Consider the following 22,096-nt stretch of genomic DNA (forward strand, 5'->3'; position numbering starts at 1 on the left):
TTGATCTCAAACTGTTCAATTAAGGTGTTGATTGTTTTGTTCAAAGAGGTTTTGTTATTCATGCCTTTCATTTTGCGGCATTTTTGTTCTTTTTCCTTCTATTGGTTATGGAAGCAGCCACTGTTGCCATTTTTAATTAGAAACAACAGGGATTAAAGTCATTTACAAAAGAGAGGGATAATTTTCAAGTTTCACGGAAGTGGGAAGGAATGCTTTCAACTGCTGATAAGGAATGACATGATGAATCATCGACAAGGATAAATAAGGAAGAGAAAATAAGCGCCTGTAGATGGCGATGAACACGAAAAACCCGCGAATCCGATGACGCATGCGTGCTCTGCCTTTTCGGGAACACGAAGAAGATGGCGGCAGACCAAGAGCAATTTCAACAACTTTTGAGTGGCCTTTTAAGTACTCAAAATAGCATCCGAACTCAAGCTGAGGTAAGTAGAAATAATGCCGAATGTTTACTTTACCTATTTCAATCTTATTCAATGACTGAGAACGAGTGGTTATGGGGTGCGACTTAGAATTACTAGGGTACACGTTGGCATAATCTCCTCGTGTTGTCATAGAAGCATGGACAAATTATTCGTAAAATGCTCCAATTATGAACCTTAATTTTTAATACCTTTGATTTACTAGTGATGAGTGCATTTGCTCCTGTATTGCTAAGATGATCTGGGCGTTGGGTCCAGTTTTTCGAATTGGCTGTAGTGTCTTGCCGCCTTTCGGAAAAAAGCTCTTGTCAACCATAACCCTGGTAAATTTCCGTAGTAAATTTGTCCTTATTCAAAAGTGGCAGCGGAATCTCTCATCCCTGCGGAGTCGAAGTAACAAAAATCCAGTCACTGTCGTTTTTGCATGACATATGCTTGAGGCCTATCTTCTCGCGCTGCTCCCAAAGTTGCCGATCATCATTGTTGAGAACTGGAAAATCTGTTGTGAAAATTGAGGTTTCTTGGTATTGTAGATAAATCTAATACTTGTTACTTTGTCAGATTGCAAATTCAGTTTTTGTGGTGGTCCATTTATGAAATACGAACAAAATAAAATTCATGTTCCCAGTTTTAAATATAAATTTTTGAGTATAGTATTTCAGTGGTAATTAAAGTCACCAGCTTGTGGACAGTCACACATTTATGTACCTAAGGAGATATGGAAGGACACACTTGAGAACTCTTTGTCTCATTTATTGCCCATATATCTGAACATGTATACAGAGCAAACTTGCTTCCCATTCATTGCATTTAGCACTTCGATTCTAAGGATTTTTTATCAGCTCTTTGTTTCCCTGATCACCGTTAATCTGACATGTTAAACCTTCCTTCATTCCAAACCTAGAGTTTGAAACATTGAATGTGTGGCCTTGGCACAGTACGTTACCAAATCTGCATTGCCTTCAAGTACAGATTCCTTGTTTTTCCTATCAGACCTTCCATGGTCAGAGGTTTCTTTTAACTGTTAACTTTGTAAGTGATGAAGTATTATATTTTCTGGAATATCCTCCTTTTTGAAGTATTGCACTCTGCCTGTTTTGTTGCAGATCAGGTTATGAAACCTATTAACCTTTGCTTTCCATTTCTCTGTTGTTCATGGTATCTTCCCAGACCAACCTGTTACTCGTGCAACTTTTAGTGATACCTGTTGTTATGGGAGTGAGGAGTAAGGAGGGAGCTCTCCCGGTTCTGGTAATACTGCCAAGTGAATGAAAATGAAATCTGAATTGAATTGATAATATGATTGATCGATATGAATTTCGTAAATCTTTAGTATCTTAAGCCAGCAACTGTGTCACACACAGACATATAACATTTCTCGATGCAAATCTTGTTCCTAGCATGAATTCTATAGTTTGGCTTCGCTGTGTTTACAATAACAGTACTAGTACGTAAAGTGTACGCCGGATGTCTCACGGCGATACATAAGCGATTCATAGTTTGTTTCAAAGGTTGCCAGTACTAATCTTGAAGAAAACCTAGATCTGCCGATTCAGCACTAGGGAGCCCAGGTATCACTAAAAGTTGTGCGAGTAATATCTGTTCCTTCTGTGAATGGGGCCAGAAGGCAACATCCATGCTTGCCACCAAAGGAGACTAAAAGAGGAAATCCCAAGCGCTCTCAACTTAGAGCATGATTTGGTGACCATGGGTCCCCTTTCTGAATCTGGCATATGTTCCACTCTTGCCAGTCTCCTCACTTTCATCTTTGCTATCTACTGCCTTGGTGCACTTTATGTAGACCGAGATGATCACTGGAATTTCATGCTTTTTTTTTTTTGTGTCAGTGGTTTTATGTTACAAAAAATATTACATGAAAACATAATATATACACACATCACACAGGACTTTTTACTATAGCACTGCACTTAATCATGTCATTTGTTACAATTTTTGTAAGATGAAGAGTGTCTCTCTCTTATGAATTTCTAGCCAGACTGAGTGGCACAGATGGTTGAGGCGCTGGCCTTCGGACCCTAACTTGGCAGGTTCGATCCTGTCTCAGTCCGGTGGTGTTTGAAAGGGCTCAAATACATCGGTCTTGTGACGGTAGATTTACTGGCACGTTTAAGAACTCCTCTGGGACTAAATTCCAGCACTTGGCATCTCCGAAAAACTTTAAAAAGTAGTTAGTGCGGCTTAAAAAGCCCATTATTATTGAAAATGAAAACCTACAACCTGTTTTCCAGTCATTGACCGGGTCAGGGATGTGATGAATGAAGCAGATATAGGCTATTAGTACGATGGGGTCGCCACTCCCAAAGTGATATATTAATGACTGATAAATGCTATGAAATGAGAATGGAGAGTGTTGCTGGAATGAAAGATGACGGAAAACCGGAGTACCCAGAGAAAAACCTGTCCCGCCTCCGCTTTGTCCAGCACAAATCTCACATGGAGTGACCGGGATTTGAACCACGGTATCCAGCGGTGAGAGGCCGACGCTCTGCCGTCTGAGCCACGGAGGCTCTCCCCATTATTATTATTGTTATGAATTTCTTTGCTTTAATTTTCTTAATGGATACTCGTAATGGCAACATACAAGAATTAATTACAATTTAAGAATATCATGTTTAGGTTCTGTATTGACCAGTATTAAAATAAATTTTACAATTAAATCTTTTAATTTCTTGTAATGCAAGACTTAATGTGACATAACTGTGATTTAGTTACTATTGGTCCAGAGTAGTCAACAGTTGGGTTATGTAGCACTGGATCATCATAATCATTTGAAAACAGAGTAACTGGTTAAAGATATGCAGGCTTCAGAAATGTTTTGTTGTTCTGAATTGTCAGTCCATAGACTGGTTTAATGTAGTTCTCCATGCCACCAATTCTACGTAACTGCTACATCCTATCAGCTCTGATCTGCTTGTCATACTCATACCCCTACCGTTCGTACTGCTTACACTTCCCTCAAAAACCACCTTAACTAGACCTGGGTGTCTTAAGATGTGTCCTATCATTCTATGTCGTCTTCTCATCAAATTTAGCCTCTTACCAATTCAAATCGGTAGCTTTTCATTCGTGATTCTATTTATCCATCTCAGCTTCAGCATTCTTCTGTGACCGAGCTCGATAGCTGCAGTCGCTTAAGTGCGGCCAGTATCCAGTATTCGGGAGATAGTAGGTTCGAACCCCACTGTCGGCAGCCCTGAAAATGGTTTTCCGTGGTTTCCCATTTTCACACCAGGCAAATGCTGGGGCTGTACCTTAATTGCCACGGCCGCTTCCTTCCCACTCCTAGCCTTTCCCTGTCCTATCGTCGCCAGAAGACCTATCTGTGTCGGTGCGGCGTAAAGCAACTAGCATTCTTCTGTAATACCAAATTTCAAAAGCTTCTGTCCTCTTTTAGAGCTAGTTATCGTCCATGTTTCACTTCCATACAATGCCATGGTCCAGACAAAAGCACTAAAAAACATCTAATTCCTATATCGATGTTCAAAGTGAGTAAATTTCTTTTCTTAAGAAAGGCATTCCGTGCTTGTGCTAGTCTGCATTTGATATATCCTCCTCACTTCAGCCATCATTAGTTATTTTACGACTTCATTTCCTGCATCGCTTGACCTCATTCGACTGGGCTCCATTCCTTTTGTTTTGGATTTATTACTCTGTCCCCAAGACTGTCCATACTATTCAGCAATTTCTCCAGATCTTTTGCAAATTCTGATAAAATAATATCAGCAAATCTCAAGGTTTTGATTTCCTCTCCTTGGATTGTGATTCCCTCTCCTAATTCCTCGTTGATTTCCTTTACTGTCTGTTCTATATAGGCCTAAATATTGAACATTGGATTGATGCTGTTGTTTCAAGGCCCTCGATTATTATTGCTGCAGACTGACTTTTATACGGTTCGTAGATAATTCTTCTTTCTCGGTATCTTATCTTGATCACCTTCAGAATCTCCAGTCAACATTATTGAATGCCTTTTCTAGATCTATGAATGCCATGTACGTTTGCTTGTCCTTAATTTGGTCTAAGACCAGGCATAAATCGAGGATTGCTTCATGTGTTCCTACAGTACTTCTGAAGTCAAACTCAGTTTCAACTTGTTTTTCCATTCTTCTGTAAATAATAATAATAATAATCGTATGGCCTCAGCTACCGTGTGCAGACATACATGTTAAAATTTTGCAGGCATGAGATACTGAACTAATGGTGCAGTAGTTTTCACACTTGTCAGCCTCTACTTTCTTGGGAATAGGTACAACATTCTGCCAAAAATTGGATGGCACTTCCCCTGTATCATACATCTTACACACTGAATGGAATAACATCGCTATTCTGGTTTCTCCTAAGTGTTCAGTAATTCTGAGGGTATGTCTTCAATACCAGGTGCCTAATTCCTATTTAGGTCTCTCAAAGCTCTTGTCACATTCTGACCTCAAAATTGGACTTCCCATTTATCAGCATCAACAGCCTCTTCTTGATCCAGGACTATATCATCTACTTCTTTGCCTTGATACATTTGTGGGATACGTTTCTGCCTTCTTTCTGCCTTGTCTTCTTTTCCTAGAAGTAGTTTTCTATCTGAGCTCTTAATATTTGTACACATAGTTTTACTTTCCCCAAAGGTTTCCTTGGTTTTTGTGTATGCAGCATCTACCTTTCCTAGGACCATACAATCAAGAACTTTGCACTTATCCTTCAGCCATTTTTTCTTAGTTGTCTTGCACTTTCTATCTACTTCATTTTTTAATCGCGTCCCTTAGTTTTTTGCATTCTTGCACGTGCGTTGTTAATTATGTCTAGTATCTCCTGAGTTATCCATTGATTCTAAGTTGATCTTTTCTTTCTTTATAAACTTTCTTCAGCAGCCGTACTGACCACATTCTTCACGATTGTCCGTTCTTCCTGTATTGTATTTCCTTCAGCCTTTTCATTTAGTCCTTGTTAAGTATGTTCCTTGCAAAAATTCCTCACCCTTTTTTCTTTCAACTTGTCAATATTCTCTCTGCATTCCTTCCATTCTTCGATTTCTTTAATTTTCTTTAATTTCAGATGGCATTTTGTGACCAGGTTGTGGTCAGTCACTGGGATATCCTTACAAACACCTGTTTCTGAATCTATGCCTAATCATAATGAAGTCTGTTGGATACCTTTCAATGTCTCCAGGTCGTTTGTGGCGTTTTAACCAATTTTCGTGTGCAGTGATTCTTGCAAACTAAGGTGCTGTTGTGAGTTTTAAAATTAGTTGTGCAATTGTGCTTTAGTTACATGTACTGTATTACGAACATTTTAATAATGAACATACTGCACATCTATTTTTTCTGTCACGGCTAATGTTTGTAATGAATGTAGTACCTGTTACTCATGCTGTACCTACAAACTGCAGCGGCTTCTCATCAAATACTATTTGCACACTTTTTAGCGATAGATTTGTGTATGGGTTTGAGGAGAAAGGGGGGAGCACTTCCGGTTCGGTGAGCACTGCCAACTGAATGGAAATGAAATCTGAATTGAATCGATAATATGATCGATCGATATGAATTTTCTGAACCTTTGTTATTTTAAGCCAACAACTGTGTCACACACACATATAACATTTCTCGATGCGAATCTTATTCCTAGAGTGAATTCTATAGTTTGGCTTTGCTGTGTAAATAACAGTACTAGTACGTAAAGTGTACGCCAGATGTCGCACAGCGATTCATAGTTTGTGTTTCAAAGATTGCCCGTACGAATCTCGAAGATTGCCGAGGTCGACCGCTTCAACACTAGGGTGTAAATCTGTCGCTAAAAAGTGCGCAGATAGTACAGATAGTTGCTAGGACTAAAATATGTTCGGTGTAGAATTCCCCCAGCCGACTTCCTTTTTCATTCCTTTGTCCTAGTCTGAATTCTCCTGATGCATTACCTTCTCTTCCTTGGCCTACCACTGCATTCCAGTCTCTGATCACAATTAGATTCTTGTCACCTTTTACGTATTGTATTAAATCTTGTATCCTTTCATATATTCTTTTGATTTCTTAATCATCTGCTGAACTAGTAGGCATAAAGACCTGCACTATTGTGGTGGGCATTGGTTTGGAGTCCATCTTAACAAGAATCCTTTCACTATGCTGCTTGTAGCTTACTCACTGCCCTATTTTCTTATTCATTATTAAGTCAACACCTTCATTTCCGTGTTGGATTTCGTGTTTATAATTCTTTTGGTTTGGAGTCCATCTTAACAAGAATCCTTTCACTATGCTGCTCGTAGCTTGCTCACTGCCCTATTTTCTTATTCATTATTAAGTCAGCTCCTTCATTTCCCCTTTTGGGTTTTGTGTTGATAATTCTGTAGTCGCCTGACCAAAAGTCCTGCTCATTAGCTGGACCTAATCAATCCACTGTGGTTGATTTTTAGGTAAACAGGATCCAACCAGTCGCTAACTGTAATTCCCGGTTATAACTTACAGTAATGTTTATCCACACCACAGTTAGTGCACTACGCATTTGTTATATTGGCAGACATATTGTAATGGTTATAGCGTCCGCCATGCCAGCTTGCTATGGGTGGGAGGTCATCGTATCGGCCCACCCTCTTAAGCTTCGACCGCAGCTGTCACAAGCAAGACTTAAGTGCTAGACTGGCCCCCTCTCGCTTCTGTCCATGGTAGCGCGGCATGGGACTATGGAAATTACTCGACGATTGATTTGGAGTCTTCTATCTCGCGAGGTTCCTGGATACATCTAGCACCAAGACTGTTCTGGAAGAACTCTAACTGCTCCACTCATTCCCAATAGTAAAACATACATTTTTCTTATTGTTACAGACACTCAATTCAACTCTGTTCTTCATATTGAAGTTTCAGAATTCATCAGTTGAGTCGTATGCGCGAACAAACGTCTATGTTACATTTTTGTGGAATTTGAGATATTCACGGAACAAACATCTATGATGTGTCCTGGATATGTATTTGCAGGTAGATTGAGCATATCTCAAGAGATGGCTATAGTATTCCGGAAATTGTGAAGAGAAATGCACTTGAAAAATAATGGAACAAAAGTCTATGTTACATCGTTTCCCGCGCGAGCGCTCGACAATGTCACGAATTGAATGCAATGTAAAAAACACATTCTAGTCCGGAGATTCTTCTGGTTTGTTCAGTCTTATATTACTGAGTGTATTTAGTTACTCATCGAAACCATAATCATGCAATCAGACGATAGTAGTGGTCGTAATATACTGTTGTCCCCAAGCAGTATATACAAGTTGACGAAAAACAGATGCAGGAAAAGGAAACGTGAGCCTAGTGAGTGGAAAGATGTACGCACCAAATCATTATAATTAGAATAAAACTTTAAAATAACACTATTCTCCTCTGCTTGCATACATTATGTACGAATGAGTGAGCGCGTGCACTTATAACATGTTGATTTACGGAATAAAAGTCTGTTACATTCTCTCGCGTAGCCATGTCCCGCGATCAACAATTATCTTTATTGCGTTTTTCTCAATATTTAGGGAATGTAACATAGACGTTTGTTCGCGCATACGACTCAATTATGAACACATTGAGAAAACCCCTGTTCGACTCTCTCCAACAACAAGCGACTCACTACGTTAACAGCAAAACATGTATTAGTAACGTGACAAAAGTTTTTTATGTACTCATTTTACTCTCATAAATCAAAATGTACAGAGGTGACACGAGCTCGATGGGAGTTATGGATTGGAATAACTTACCTAGGGAGATGTTCAATAAATTTCCAATTTCTTTGCAATCATTTAAGAAGAGGCTAGGAAAACAACAGATTGGGAATCTGGCACCTGGACGACTGCACTAAATGCAAATCAGTAGCGATTGATAAATTGTATTGAAAAGGTGGACACCTTCAAAAATGGTTTTAAATAAATATTATCAACAAAATCATCCTGAAAGATGACCTGGAAGACCCTTCTCAATGCGAAGACAGTAACAAAACTCTGTCCAGCACCATATTTCTAGTCATACCCCACACAGAAACAGAATTAACCATGCTCAGTGTGTGAATTTTTTTAAACGTATAACTAGGCCAATTTATAAGTTGCGTACTATGTGCCTGTACATGAATTAATTTTTTGTGGGGGTTTATATGTGTGCAAAAACTTAAGGATTGTGTAAGTGCTTCTAAAACCAGACTCTCAAAGGGTTAAGGTACAACCCCAGCATTTTCCAGGAGAGAAAATGGGAAATGGCAGAAAACAATATTCAATTCCTCAAGTACAAACTTGCAACTACACTCCCATACTATGCAAGATCTCTGAGATAAGCTAGCAACAATGTTGCTGTCATGCCTTGCAATGAGTTCTCTTTTGTCTGAATGTGTAGTTCACTTTTCAAGCCAATCAAGGTATTTCTCACAGCACTGTTCTGTTGCTCATTGACACAGTTACCAATAGCAAATGTATTATTATACTGTTCAGTGCAGACTTATGACAATGTTCTTTTATACACTTTCTCGCCATTATAGTGCTACTTCAGCATGACTGTAAAAGCCCATGTTCATCAGCTAGCAACTGATTCCCTAAATGATGGACATTCACAAACAAAAAGTAAGTATCCATGCCAGGATACGAACTAGCACAAGTTTTATTCTGCAACGTAGTCAATTCATGGCTGATACCAAATGTTTGTGAATCATGGCTCAGAGAAAAGGAATTAAAGATATTGCACTATTGACGCTAAAGGGTACGTGAACGATTTGTATCTGTGAAATTTCATTATAATTCTTGTCCTAAATGGAAGATAACAATTGCTTTTAAGCAAATTAAGAGTAAAATTAGCGGTAAATTAATAAATACGATTACTAGAGAAATATATAATACTTTGCTACATTACGACTATAAATTCTACCAAATACAGTAGAGACAATACGTGACACTTTCGGATTTAGCCTTTTGTTAAAATGGGAGACAATTCGTAAGTGGCACTCCTAGTGGCGTGACCTAGAAATTCGCACTAAATTCAAATATCAATGGAAATTTATATGCGGAAATGGATAAATGAACTACGTCTAGAAAGAAAGTGTTACTAAGATATTAACTTCAAAGTTGCTAAAGCAATTCGGGATAAATGAATGAAGAATTATTTAACAGGTTATTATTTAAAGACTGAAATTAGACATATAATCAGGATGTGGAATGGACTGCTGTGAAAGGTCTTGATTTGTCATTTATGCATTACTTTTTTAGCTTTTAGCATTCTTGCCTGAACATTCACAGCTATATTGTCTTTTTTCTCATTTAAAAACATTGTATCATCACATTAAAACACTTGTCAATAAAAATATCGGGACATTCCTTACACATATGATTCAATGAATTTACATTTAAGAGCTGGACAATTTTTCTTTTAATTTGAAGGCTACTAACAGAAAGAAAATCTATAAATTTAGCTGCCAAAAAAATTAAAATTTCTCTATAAGCAATACTTGCCATTTCATTAGGGTAAAGCAAATTTGCATCATATTGTTTCAACAAAATATGTACATTTCTTGAATCACCCATATTTTCTTCAGTGCTTGACAACGCGTTACGGCATTTCAAATGGGATAACTTAGAACACAACCAGCCACACTCATATGCATATGCATTTTCCTGAATTAAATCAAACCCACAAATCACACCTACAACAACACATCGGTATTGAAGGTTAACTGCTGCACTATACTATAAAATAAGCTTATTTTATTTTAAGCCAGTTTAAATGTGGGTCGCGCAAGTCAAAAGTTTAGGAAGTACTATAAAAATCTCTTTGTAACTGAAAGAATATATATGCAAACATAATATTTACTTACATTTTCTTGTCACGAGGGAAACGGAAGAAAGACCGCGAATCCTTCTGCACTTCATAGTTATTGCAGCCAAACACAGCACATATATTTCCACTCATATTGAGAGGAGATATAAAGGAATGAAACACGCAATTTACTTATGTCAACTTAATGCAAACGCGTAAATAATGCCAAAAACTTCACAAACAAATACACGTGCTTTTATGACAGAATCTGTAACTCCAGGTCACTCCGCTAGATAGAGCTCTAATCGCTGTCCCTTGATATCTTGCAGAGTGTCGCGTATTGTCTCTACTGTATTTGATTCTACTAAGTCACAGTGCTTCAGTGTGTCATTTGTTCATGTAACACTTGTGTGTGTGTGTGTGTGTGAAGACTTTGGTGTTACTTGGTTTGGCAAGTTGTTCACTTGTGCTCAGAACTCATTATTTAATATAATTATCGGTCCGGGGATCACATTATTTTTGTTTCAACAAAAATCATTTTTGTGTTATTTACGATGTTCTTATAATCTCCATTTTCCCGTCTGAACTGCCCGCGCTAGTCATGATGGACAAAGATATTGAGAATTCACAGACACATCCGTGCGAGCCCAGGACCTCAGGAAGGAAACAAAAGATGGTACAATGAAGAGGAATGCCACAGGTCTGCAGCAAAATAGTCGCCGTTTTTATGTATCTTTATTTCTCTGGTAATGATGGTATTTATTAATTTACTGCTAATTTTACTGTTGATTTGTGTGAAAGCAATTATTGTCCTCCGTTTAGAATAAAAATTACAATGAAATTTCATGGGTACGAATTCACATAACCGACATTAAATATATTGCATTGCAATCACAGAGCCTTTTACAGAATCGTGCAGTATATTGTGCAATGACTCTGTGTTAATTCAGGTCATGGCAGCTGCCTTCCCTTCTCAACCCCCTTCTCATTCCAGAATGGCTGTAATCTTGATTTAGTGCGACATTGAACTACAGCAAAAAATTTAGATGGCGTCAGTCTTAGTCTTCATTACTCGACAGATTTTTGCAATGTGATGTCTTCCCTCAAACCACTGCCATGTGTCTTTGTCCTGAACACCTTACAAATCCTATGTCAGGACTTCATTCCCACCGAGCGAGTGGCTGCACTGTTTGAGTCCTGTGGCTGTCAGCTTGCATTTGTGGGATAGTTGGTTCGAACCCGACTGTCTGCGGCCCTGAAGACTGTTTTCCGTGGGTTCCTATTTTCACACCAGATTGTACCTTAAGTCCATGGCCACTTCCCACTCCTAATCCTTTCCTATCCCATCATCGCTATAAGACCTGTCTCTGTTGATAAACTTAACCATAATAGGTATTTTATTTGGTTATTTCTTGACTTGATTTGACTTCACTGATGAAGGGAAGGCAATATTCTTCCTGAAACATGTAGTAATTAAACTAATTTTCAATCATTTAAAGTGTATTGACAAGATGGACCCAACATCTATTTTAAATAGTTTCTTTAATAGAATAAGACCTGCCTCTGTTGGTGCAACGTAAAGCAAATTGTACAATCAAAAATCACTCTCCTGAAGTCCATGGACTGTTCACCACAATGCCCCAGGTGGTTATTTTTTTTTTTTTTTCTCCATGAATTAACATGAATTCTGTTGTTTTTCTGATAACTCTATCAGATCTTCCACGATTCTAAGCTACATACCATAGTCAACTGAACAACTTTATTAATAATCAGGAGCTTGATAATCTGAAATGTTGTTTCGATCTCGTAGCATAGGAGGAATTTCATTTCTTAACTGCTGCTCTCATTTGTTGGAGGAGAATAGCACAGAATATATTGTGCATGTATTTATACCATAACAGATTTTGTTGAATTTGAACAAAATTGTGGTAGGTTGGAGCAGCATTGTCAAAAGCAGCAGCTGGTGGCTTTCACTCTAAATTGCCCCTACCATGTTGTGTGCCCATAATACTCGAAGCTTAGTCTGGTATAACACCAGTACAAGTATGGTACAAGAGATTAAGAAGTGGGATCTTTCTGCTTTTATAGTAAAACTTTTTAAAGCAGAGTTAACCTGTTGACCCAGTGGAGCTATTCACTGAAATTATTCGATAAGGCATCACTCTCATAATGCAATACAGATACTAATTGACAGATGGGTGCCATTACCAACTACGCTATAACAAAAACTAAACCATTGATAAATTAATGTAAGATATAAATTGACAATAAAATATCAGTAAATAATATTACATCAGTCTTGGGACTAGTTTCAGCCAAATAAAAATTAAACAGATTGTGTGATAACTAAAACATATGTATACTGTACAAAGGCAGTGTTGCAGGAATAATTGTAACATTAAAATGCATACAATAACAAAAGTTATGGTAAAGGTCTTGTTATAATATGATGTCTTTAAGTTGACTTAGGACCTCAGGCAAAGAAGTAAATCTGGAAATGATAGCCAGAATTAGGAATGAATAAACATACGGAAAATAAATTAAAAAGGAGAAACATCGAGACTCGCCTCTAATGTCTGATGTAGAACAAGCACTGACTTGCTGGAAGAAGCATACAGGCCATGTAAACAAAGGAGTGGATAGGGAACAAGCACTGACTTGTAGGAAGCAGGCAATGTAAACAAAGGAGTAGATAGGGAGAAGAGGAAAGGGGTAAAGGAGGGGAAGTGGTTGGCAGGGGGAAATTTGTAGAATTTCAGCACAATATGGGGACAATGTTTTGCCACAGGGAAGTGTTTACCAGTGAATTGAACCTTTCGAAAGGGATCGCGCAAGCATGAAGGATGAAGAAAGATCCAGGTGTCCGTATGCAGTCATAACTGATGTCAATATTGAGCAAGTGCGTGATACGATCCTGAATAACAGACGAGTGACTGTTAATGACATAGCAAACTATATGCACGTCAGTCATGGTTCTACATATGAAATCGTGCATAACAGGCTTAACAAAGTACGTTCAAGACGGGTTCCAAAACAACTCAATGAAGAGCAGAAGCGTAATCGTGTAAGAATCTGTCTGCCCCTACTGGACTGTCCTACTAACGAAGGTGAAACATTTCTAAAACGGATCACTGGGGATGAAACATGGGTTCACCACTTTGAACCAGAGAGCAAACGTCAAAGCATGGAATGGAAGCATCCGCTGTGGCAAAACGTCCCCGTATTGTGCTGAAAGTCTTGTATGAATTTCCGTTCCTGATAGACCCTCAGACCACAAAAAATTGATTACGGAATGCTGTTCTTCCTCCGTGTAAACAGAGAGTGGTGTGGCCATCTGTACGTCGCAATAGCGCAAGCTGTACTGATCTGATAACACTGAAACCTACCACAGACGTAGGCAACAGTGCCATCTAGTGGCTGGTGAGCACACATCGTCATAGAGCCAACGTAAAGACAATTAGTGCAAAATTGCTTTCCTTACTGACATGCCTAAGTACATTGGTAACCGTTTTTAGCTCAATGGAATTATTATTGTGTATAGGGAAATTGGAAAAAATGTTACTAATTGTTTTCTTTTATTGTCTTTTTAAGTGAAGTTTTAGACTGACCAGAGTGTACACTCTTGATGAAAACCATTGATCAGTTGATGTGAATTTCATCAGTTTACAGTTTGCTTCCTTGAGCTCTGTACTTGCCTCTTCTAATAAAAGTTTCATTCTTAATGGCATCATCCAGCGTCGTTCCCCTAACAGCATCGCACTGTTTATCATGTTCATGGCTAGAAGCGGTTTCGGTTAGCCCGCAACTACTGTCCTGTAAGATTTTCTACGAAATCTCCTTCATCCTCATTAGAATTTACAGATGCATCCAATGTCCCTTACGTCTTTATCATCTGATGTAACTTTAAAGTTTTTCAGCCTGTCAAACATTAATTATAACAATACAACATACCTGTAAAAAAATATTAACCCTCCAGCAGGCGTGCCTAAAATTTATACATGACCAGGCACATGGTGTACTTTATACCCCACACTTCAACAACAAATAATGGTAAATATCTCATTTTCAGCAAATTTTATTTATCCACGTCACTAATAATATCAAATTGCGGAAGGATTGATCAGAATGAACAGAAATGGTTTAAACGACCGGACGCAACCCCTCATGGGTTAACAAATAGGTATCTCCTGCTCAGTGTCCACTAAGTTAGCAGGCGATTTATTGAACCGATAGTTGTATCTTACGTTCGTGCAACACCAAAACACAAGTTAACCATTCAATACAGCTATAGGTTTGATATCTCATGTTCCAGAAACCGCGCATTAAACTGTTACAAGTTAGAAGAACATTGCAATGATGACCATCATACTTGAATTGTTCAGTAAAAAATACTATCTGTCAGTGAAATGAATGAATCTTTTTTCCATTCTGGCTTACCTTTATCGATAAGCATGAGGTAGAGCAGCTCGCCTGTTGGCTGTGATCGTCAATGTGTCAAGTCTATATGGTCCGGCACCATGGTTAGTTCCAAGTCCCCTTCATCAAAAATATTTTTACTATTAGAATGTTGGTCGGCAGGGTAGAAGAGGTGGTGTTATAGAATTCAAAGTTCTAATCACTGGGGTACGAGCCAAAAGCCTAGATTAAATTCCAAACCTCTTGATTCCATTTGAATGCCGTATAAAGCCTGGAATGTGCACCTTTTATTTATAGGAGATTAATAGTCCATTTAGAAATTCCAATTACTGTATTTTATGGATAGTAATTTTGACTGTGGAAGGCAGGTGTATATACGTGTGGGTGTGTGATATAAAAGACCTTGTACGGGACGAGGTATATTAACTTGGGTGCCGATTCCTCCAGGCAAGAATTTGCTCAGTTTTTGTCTGGGTGTGCATACAGGGGTGCTTCGGTGATGAAATATAGTGTGATCATGTGTAGTAGTTATTGGTTTGGAGGGCAAAATTTATCTTTGTTGTTTTTATCTAAAGCACTTGTTCTTTATTTTAGGATGCATACAATAACCTACCAGTGGAATCGAAGGTCACTTTACTTCTTGGTTCTATCCACAATGCCACCTTCTCAGAAGATACTAGGCAGATGGCGGCTGTTTTACTCCGGCGGTTATTCTCTTCGGAATTCATTGAATTTTACCCCAAGGTAAGAACCTTGTTTTAATTAAGTTGTATTGTGCAAGGGCTTGATCTTAGTGTGTTCAGGCTCTCTATACTAAAGATACAGAACAAAAATGGCAAAATCACAAGGTTGTGTATTCAAATACCATTGGTGTTCATTTGACCTTTTTTGTTCTGTACTTTGGCATTTACTGTATGTATTGAACATGGCCTAATCAGCTGAAGGTTTAATTTTAGTATAAATTTGGTAATTTCCACAGGCCCCTGGGAAAAGTTTTGTGGCACCCAGTACTTTTAAGTTCATGTATTCTAGTTTTAGTTTCTCGTCTGTATTGTACTCCTGGTTTGCCTTGAGCAACCACCAGATACCTTCCAGCACAGAAGGACCATGCTGTAATTTATGATGAGAGCTCTCTCATCATAGATGATGACAGTATTGGTAGTGCTAATGGAAGGAGAGAAACTGCACACTTTCCGATATACTGCCACAGGACCTCTATCTTTATGTCCAAGTGTGGAAGTGAAGGTATGGCGTGCCATAGCTCTTAACTATATTTTCTTATTGGAATAAAAGTTTCCCTTTGCCAGTTTCCTTCTTTTTCTGTTGTATTTTGTGAAAGTTGCTTCTTCAGTTATCTGATAAATACAGTGAGTGGAATTTCATTAGTATGCTTTCCTGCCAACACCGCAATTATAATCAGTCCCAGTCCTAATACTATTAAATACATGTTAACATATCCTCATTAACACGTTTTTCCCTTCTTGCATAAGACAGTCAAATTTTTCTCACTGCTTATTATTTTCTTCATTATCGATGATGTAAGTTCCATATTTTGTAACTTGCATCTTTCACAGTTAAAAATTGTTCCATAGTTTTTTGACAGTGTACAAGCTCTGTCCATAATTGAGAAGCAAAAGTAATTCCTTTTCTCTCTCTCTCCCTCTCCCTCCACTCCCCCCCCTTCAGCGCAGGTTGCATTTGTTTCAGTTTAATTCATACTACGTTCAGTGACAGAGTTTACAAAGTTGTGGTGTTTTTTAAGTTAAGGGGGAAAGGAAAGTGTGAAAGATAACCAAAATTAAAGCTGGCGTTCTTTCAAGAAGTGGACCGCAATCCTCACATGAAGGGAGGGAATATTGCTCAGAAATTTAACATTCCTACATCGACACTGAACACCATACTAAGCGACGGGAAAGATATTGAATGTGTTCACAAAGAAGAAACAGGTGGCTGAGGAAAGGAAGTCCATGAGAGGCCGTTTCTCAAGCTGTAAATTAAGCTTGTTATTGAAATAGGTTTAACAAGATTACGTGTCTAATATCCCACTTGACAGAACCGTAATTTGAGCCCAGGAAAAACTCTAATTTCAAGCTCCAGTGGTTCGATGCAAATATTTAAGAACAGCATAATCTAGTGGGAAGAGGTGTGCAAGGCGAGGCTGCTAGCGTGAAATCGGAGACAATAGGGACTTGGATCTTCAAACAGTTTTCAAGAATTACAGTTCAAATTATGTTTTCGGTGTGGACAAAAGTGGGTGATTTTTTTCGTCTTATATCTGACAAAACCTTGGTATTAAAGTGTGAGAAATGTCATGGTGGGAAGTTATACAAAGAGACTGACAGTCCTATCGTGTTGCGATGAAAGTGAAACAGAAAGGTTGGTTCCTCTGATAATAACGCAAGCAAAGAACCCCCAGTTTCAAAAAATGTACGGACATTTCCATGCAAATACACTACAAATCTGAAAGCCTGGGTTTTTGCTGCAGAATTGTATCGATATTCATGTGCGCTGGATGTTCAGATAGGTGTCAAACTGGAAAATTCTTTTGTTTGGTGACTAATTTGCACCATATCCTTGAGATACATCTTCAGAATATGAAAATTGTATTCTTCCCAGCAAATTGCTTAATTCATCTGCCTCTCCGATCAGGTTGTCATTCGATACGTAAAGCAAAACTGAAGAAAGAGGCTTGTCCAAAAGCATCTCGCTACTCTTTATTGCAGAGTGAGGAAAATAAACATCTCGGACACAGTGCATTTTGTAAAGTCTGCTTGAGAGTCAGTTCCTGAAAAAATCATGAGTGACTTTAATTAAGGTCGCTACCTTCCCACACATAGCCCTTTTCTGTCCCATCGTGTCAGTGCGATGTAAAGCAAATTGAAAGAGAAATCATGAGAAGCCATTTCAATAAAAGTGGCTTTATCTGTCCTGTTGATGTCACATCCACTAGCGAGAAATTGGTTGGAGCAGATGATACGTATGAGTGGTGGAAAAGGAAGACAACATACTGTCGCTGATTATGCAGAATGAGACAATCTCACTACTACATTGTCATAGTTTTGTCAGTCTATGACAATTCACAAAATCCTGAATCAGCCTACATCTGGGAAACTGCAAGAGGAAAGTCATGACAGAGAGAATGAGACGGAATAAACACCACTGCCTATGCTATCGAAGCCATGGATACTGTTCAAAGATTTCTGTCGGGTTTTGTTGTTCGTGATGACGATATGGCTGTACTAAGTCACATAAGTTGGGACAAAAAAGTGAAAGCAATTCACTCTGGATTTGTATTTACATTTGTAATGTTAAATTTGTGAAAACTATTTGTTTTATCGCATCACCAGCTGAAATACACAAATTTTAAAAATGTTTCCTTTTTTTTCACTAGGACATACTGAATATTTTCCTGCATATGACATTTTTTAGTCCCTCTAGAAAGGTAGTAATGAGATTCCACTGTATATACTTTATCTGTCGTTCTTATAATTTTGTTTTCGTATATTGACATTGTTAATTTTTTCTACTGTTATTCAAAGTCATTTATATGCTATTAGATTAATAATAATAATAAATGGGGCTAGTTCTACCGTCTACTGGTAAACTATATTGTAAGTACACTAGAATAACTACCCAGAGATGTAAATTCTGTGGTATACTTTGCGCACTACTGCCTATGTACACATTAAGTAGGTTTGTTTAACCCAATGCTATGTTAATTTTTCACTTTGAAGGTGCCTTGAAATCTTGACTGCACTAGTGCGGGTAGAACACGAAGAATATTATAATTACCGTATAATCCCGAATACCACCCGCCACCGAATAAGACCAACACCCTAAATTTGAGACGGCAAAATACGGAAAGAAAAATAATCAAATAACTTACATACCTATTTCATTTTCTTCAATTATACCACAAATATAAATTCGAACAGCTTACAATTAACAAAATCATCCCAAAAATCGCAAATAAAATTGGTCCAATACTCAGATCGTTCACAATTTGTCGTCATCAGAAGTTTCACCATAGGAAATTTTGTCGCCGGCATCTTTCCACAAATAGTCATCCTCACTACCGTCCACTGAATTTGAAATTCCACATTTCTTAAAGCTTTTGGACATTAGATCGTTGAGAATGCGTGCCCATGCGGTCTTGATCCAGCTGCATATTAGTCCCACTTCAGGCCTCTTCACTCGTCCGGTTGGTGTTAACACGTGATCACCATCAGACATCCATTTGGTGTACAACTGTTTCAGTGCAGTTTTTAAAGGCTGGTTCGCGCACACATCCAACAGCTTAGAATAGAAGTGAGTCATCAGGGAATTATCGCAAGATCGGTTTTTCTTTTTTCTCATATCTTTTACGGCGTATGTTGTATGTCCTCCATAACTGTCCTACACAAGCATGTTTCATTTTTGTAACAAAGCTCCCGGGCGATGTTGCCAAATGCACTTCAGCCAGTCCTCAACTAACGCACTGTCCATCCAGCCGGACTCACTTGTTCTAACAATAACACCGGACGGCACGTTTCCTTTCAGAAATGTTTTCCTTTTCAGAACCACATATGGAGGGAGTTTGGTTCCATCTGCTAATACGCACAACATTACCGTGCATCGTTGCTTTTCGTTACCACCTGTTCTGATGGTTACACTAATAGAACCCTTCGTATCCACTGTATTTTCCAACAGCATTTCAAATTAGAGAGGTGTCTGGTAAATAAGTAAATAAGAATTTTGGTTCCTCAAATGAATGTGACACTGAAAGGCCGTTAATTTTTCTTCATACGCCCCAGGGAGATGTTGTGAAACAGACGTACGTCTCCGAATGCACAATCCTTTTCTCCGATAAAAGTTCCTGATCCATCCGCGACTTGCAGTAAAACCCTGTGTTTTGAGATCTCCAGTGCTTTCGATTGACACATTTCACTAGAAACACTATATCCTAATTCATGTTTTACTATCACAAATTTGTGGAGTCGTTCTTCAATTTGCGAAAATACTGCACTCTGCCTGTGGAACACTTTGTGATCGCCGTAACTTTTTAGAAGTTTTTCTTCTTCCGCCAACCACGAATACATGATTCATCAATATCGTACTTTCTGCCAACAGCACAATTTCCGTATGGTTCAGCTTCGCTTACAACTTTTTAAGTTTCTCACACACAGTAAATGACTGCAGACTCCGTTTTGAATCCATCGCTTACTCTCGAGACAGCACTTTCACGGGACAGATACAGAAAGTCAAATAATAATACTTACTAGATTATAAATTCCACCTGTTCAATAATAAGAGTTTTTCATTTAAATTTAAGAAATAGTTCTAACATATTAGATATAGGTACATGTTTCTCATACAAGAAAGAAAGATAGATCAGAACCCTGATTGTTCTGTCATGTCTAAAATATAAATAAGATAACTGTTTTATACACATTTGTACCTAAAACAGTGTCCTCTTATTTATATTTTAGACGTATAAGAACAATCAGGATCCTGATCTATCTTTCAGGTACGAGATTTTTACGCTGATGATGCCCTCATTATGGTTGAAACATGTCCCTATATCTAATATGTTAAGAACTATTTCTTAAATTTAAATAAAAAAACTTTTATGTATTGTACAGGTGGAATTTATAATCTAGTATTATTATTTGACTTTAAGTACATTTCAATACGGACCATAACATGAGATTGTAAGAGATACGGAACTCGAATTTGAGCAAGGTAGACTTCCGTAACCAACAGTCTCGACTCTCGCAAAGTACGATATCCCGCTAGATCAGCTACTTGCGCACCCAGCATGCCAGCAACACTTGTGAAGCAAATGACGCTCTAGTATCCGCATCAGCGGCTTTAATATTTACTGCATATTTGCCCATATTCTTTGATTTTCCATATTTCTTTACCTTACATTTCGTGTTTACATGTCACTGTAACCGTATTGAAAAAAATCAATCTTGTTTTCTAGAACACAACTAAAACACAATAAGACCTGAATGCCCGTTTGCATGTGGTATATTGAGTACGTAACCGTATTCAAATCTATTTCAATACTCCATGTAAATGTAGTAAATATCCACGAGAATGAACGGCTTGAATACGATCACCACCCAAAATTTAGAACCAATATTGGGGGGGGGGGGGGGGGGGGGGGAAGTGCAGGTGGTATTCACGATTATACGGTATGCAAGCAAGAAAAAACTCTACAGCTTATGAATAAAGTAAAAATGGAATATTTCAACATTTCTGGAGTCCTGTAAGGTGAAACAGTTTTACTATACATGTGATGTATTGTGCCAGAAATATCATACAGTTTTTAAAAGTTTTAAAACTATGAAAAATAACATTTTAAGGTAATACAGAGAAGCAGAAGGAAGGAGGTAAATTGGAAGGTTTATTGGCAATTTGATCTTGTGCGCTTTACTATATGCAGCAAACTTCTTGACCTTCGCTTTTCTGTATACTGGATTTTACCGTACTCCATGACGCTACAGGCCTGCAGGGTTTGAAGTGACACGCAGTCAGCAGACTCCTCCTCTTGGCTGCTATTGCAAGGTTGCTAGACCGGAGCCGCTATCTCACAACCCGGTAGCTCAATTGTTCTCGCATAGGCTGAGTAGACGTTGAACCAGCCCTCATTTCCAGATAAAAATCCCTGACCTGACGGGTAATGGAACTTGAGGCTTCCAGGTAACAGACAGGGTCGCTACTCCCGAGACCACAGAGGCTGGGCTTATATCTGGTGTTTGAAAATTGAAAGGATAAAATCTGGAAAAATAGAGCCCATTCAAGATAATTTCTAAATAGTTATTGATTCTGTACCCATGTAGATCATATGTCCACCTCATGTTGTGCATACTTGAGGATCTGATTTTAATATTCACTATTGTTTGTTGACAGCTTCCTCCTGCTGCCCAGCAGCAGCTGAAAGAGCAAGTCCTCTTGGCAGTGCAACAAGAGCAAAGTGACTCTATCAGGAAGAAGGTATGCGACGTAGCTGCAGAGGTAGCTCGTAACCTCATCGATGATGATGGCAACAACCAGTGGCCTGAGTTTCTGCAATTCCTGTTCCAGTGTGCTAACTCCAACGTGCTGCTTCTTAAGGAGAGTGCTCTCCGAATGTTTACGTAAGTACAATAGTGGGGAAGGGCGATTGAAGATATTTATTAAAATGACAAAGGAGCTGAGCACCCTGTAGTAATCAGTGCAATAATCGTCCTCTTAACCCCTCGGTGACGTGGACCATTTAAATGTTGTACCTCCCAGCAGATGGAGGTTGTTAAGGTGTAGTCACTTAAAAATTCACTACTGCTGAACTGTTCTTCAAGGAAAAATCTTGATTTGTGTGATGGGTTTCTTTATGTATTTACCTTTGTTTGCCATCTGTTTCCTGAAAGAAGAAAAATAGGTACATTAATCTCTTCAAACCCTTGGTTTTCAAGTGTGCACCTCCATTAGTTAATTATTTAGTTAGCG

At 38.4% G+C, this 22,096-nt stretch overlaps 1 protein-coding gene across 1 annotated transcript in view; it reads left to right on the forward strand.

Annotated features, from left to right (window-relative positions):
• Positions 1 to 306: 306 nt before the first annotated feature.
• Positions 307 to 22,096, forward strand: part of Karybeta3 (karyopherin beta 3) — a 93,908-nt gene continuing 72,118 nt past the window's right edge. Inside the window, exons 1-3 of the mRNA XM_067158028.2 lie at positions 307 to 443; positions 15,218 to 15,367; positions 21,521 to 21,747. Coding sequence (XP_067014129.1) covers positions 363 to 443; positions 15,218 to 15,367; positions 21,521 to 21,747 — 458 coding nt within the window. The 5' untranslated portion in view covers positions 307 to 362. The remainder of the gene's footprint in view (positions 444 to 15,217; positions 15,368 to 21,520; positions 21,748 to 22,096) is intronic.

The sequence above is a fragment of the Anabrus simplex genome, chromosome 14 (assembly GCF_040414725.1).
Source record: "Anabrus simplex isolate iqAnaSimp1 chromosome 14, ASM4041472v1, whole genome shotgun sequence".
Taxonomy (NCBI): Eukaryota; Metazoa; Arthropoda; class Insecta; order Orthoptera; family Tettigoniidae; genus Anabrus; species Anabrus simplex.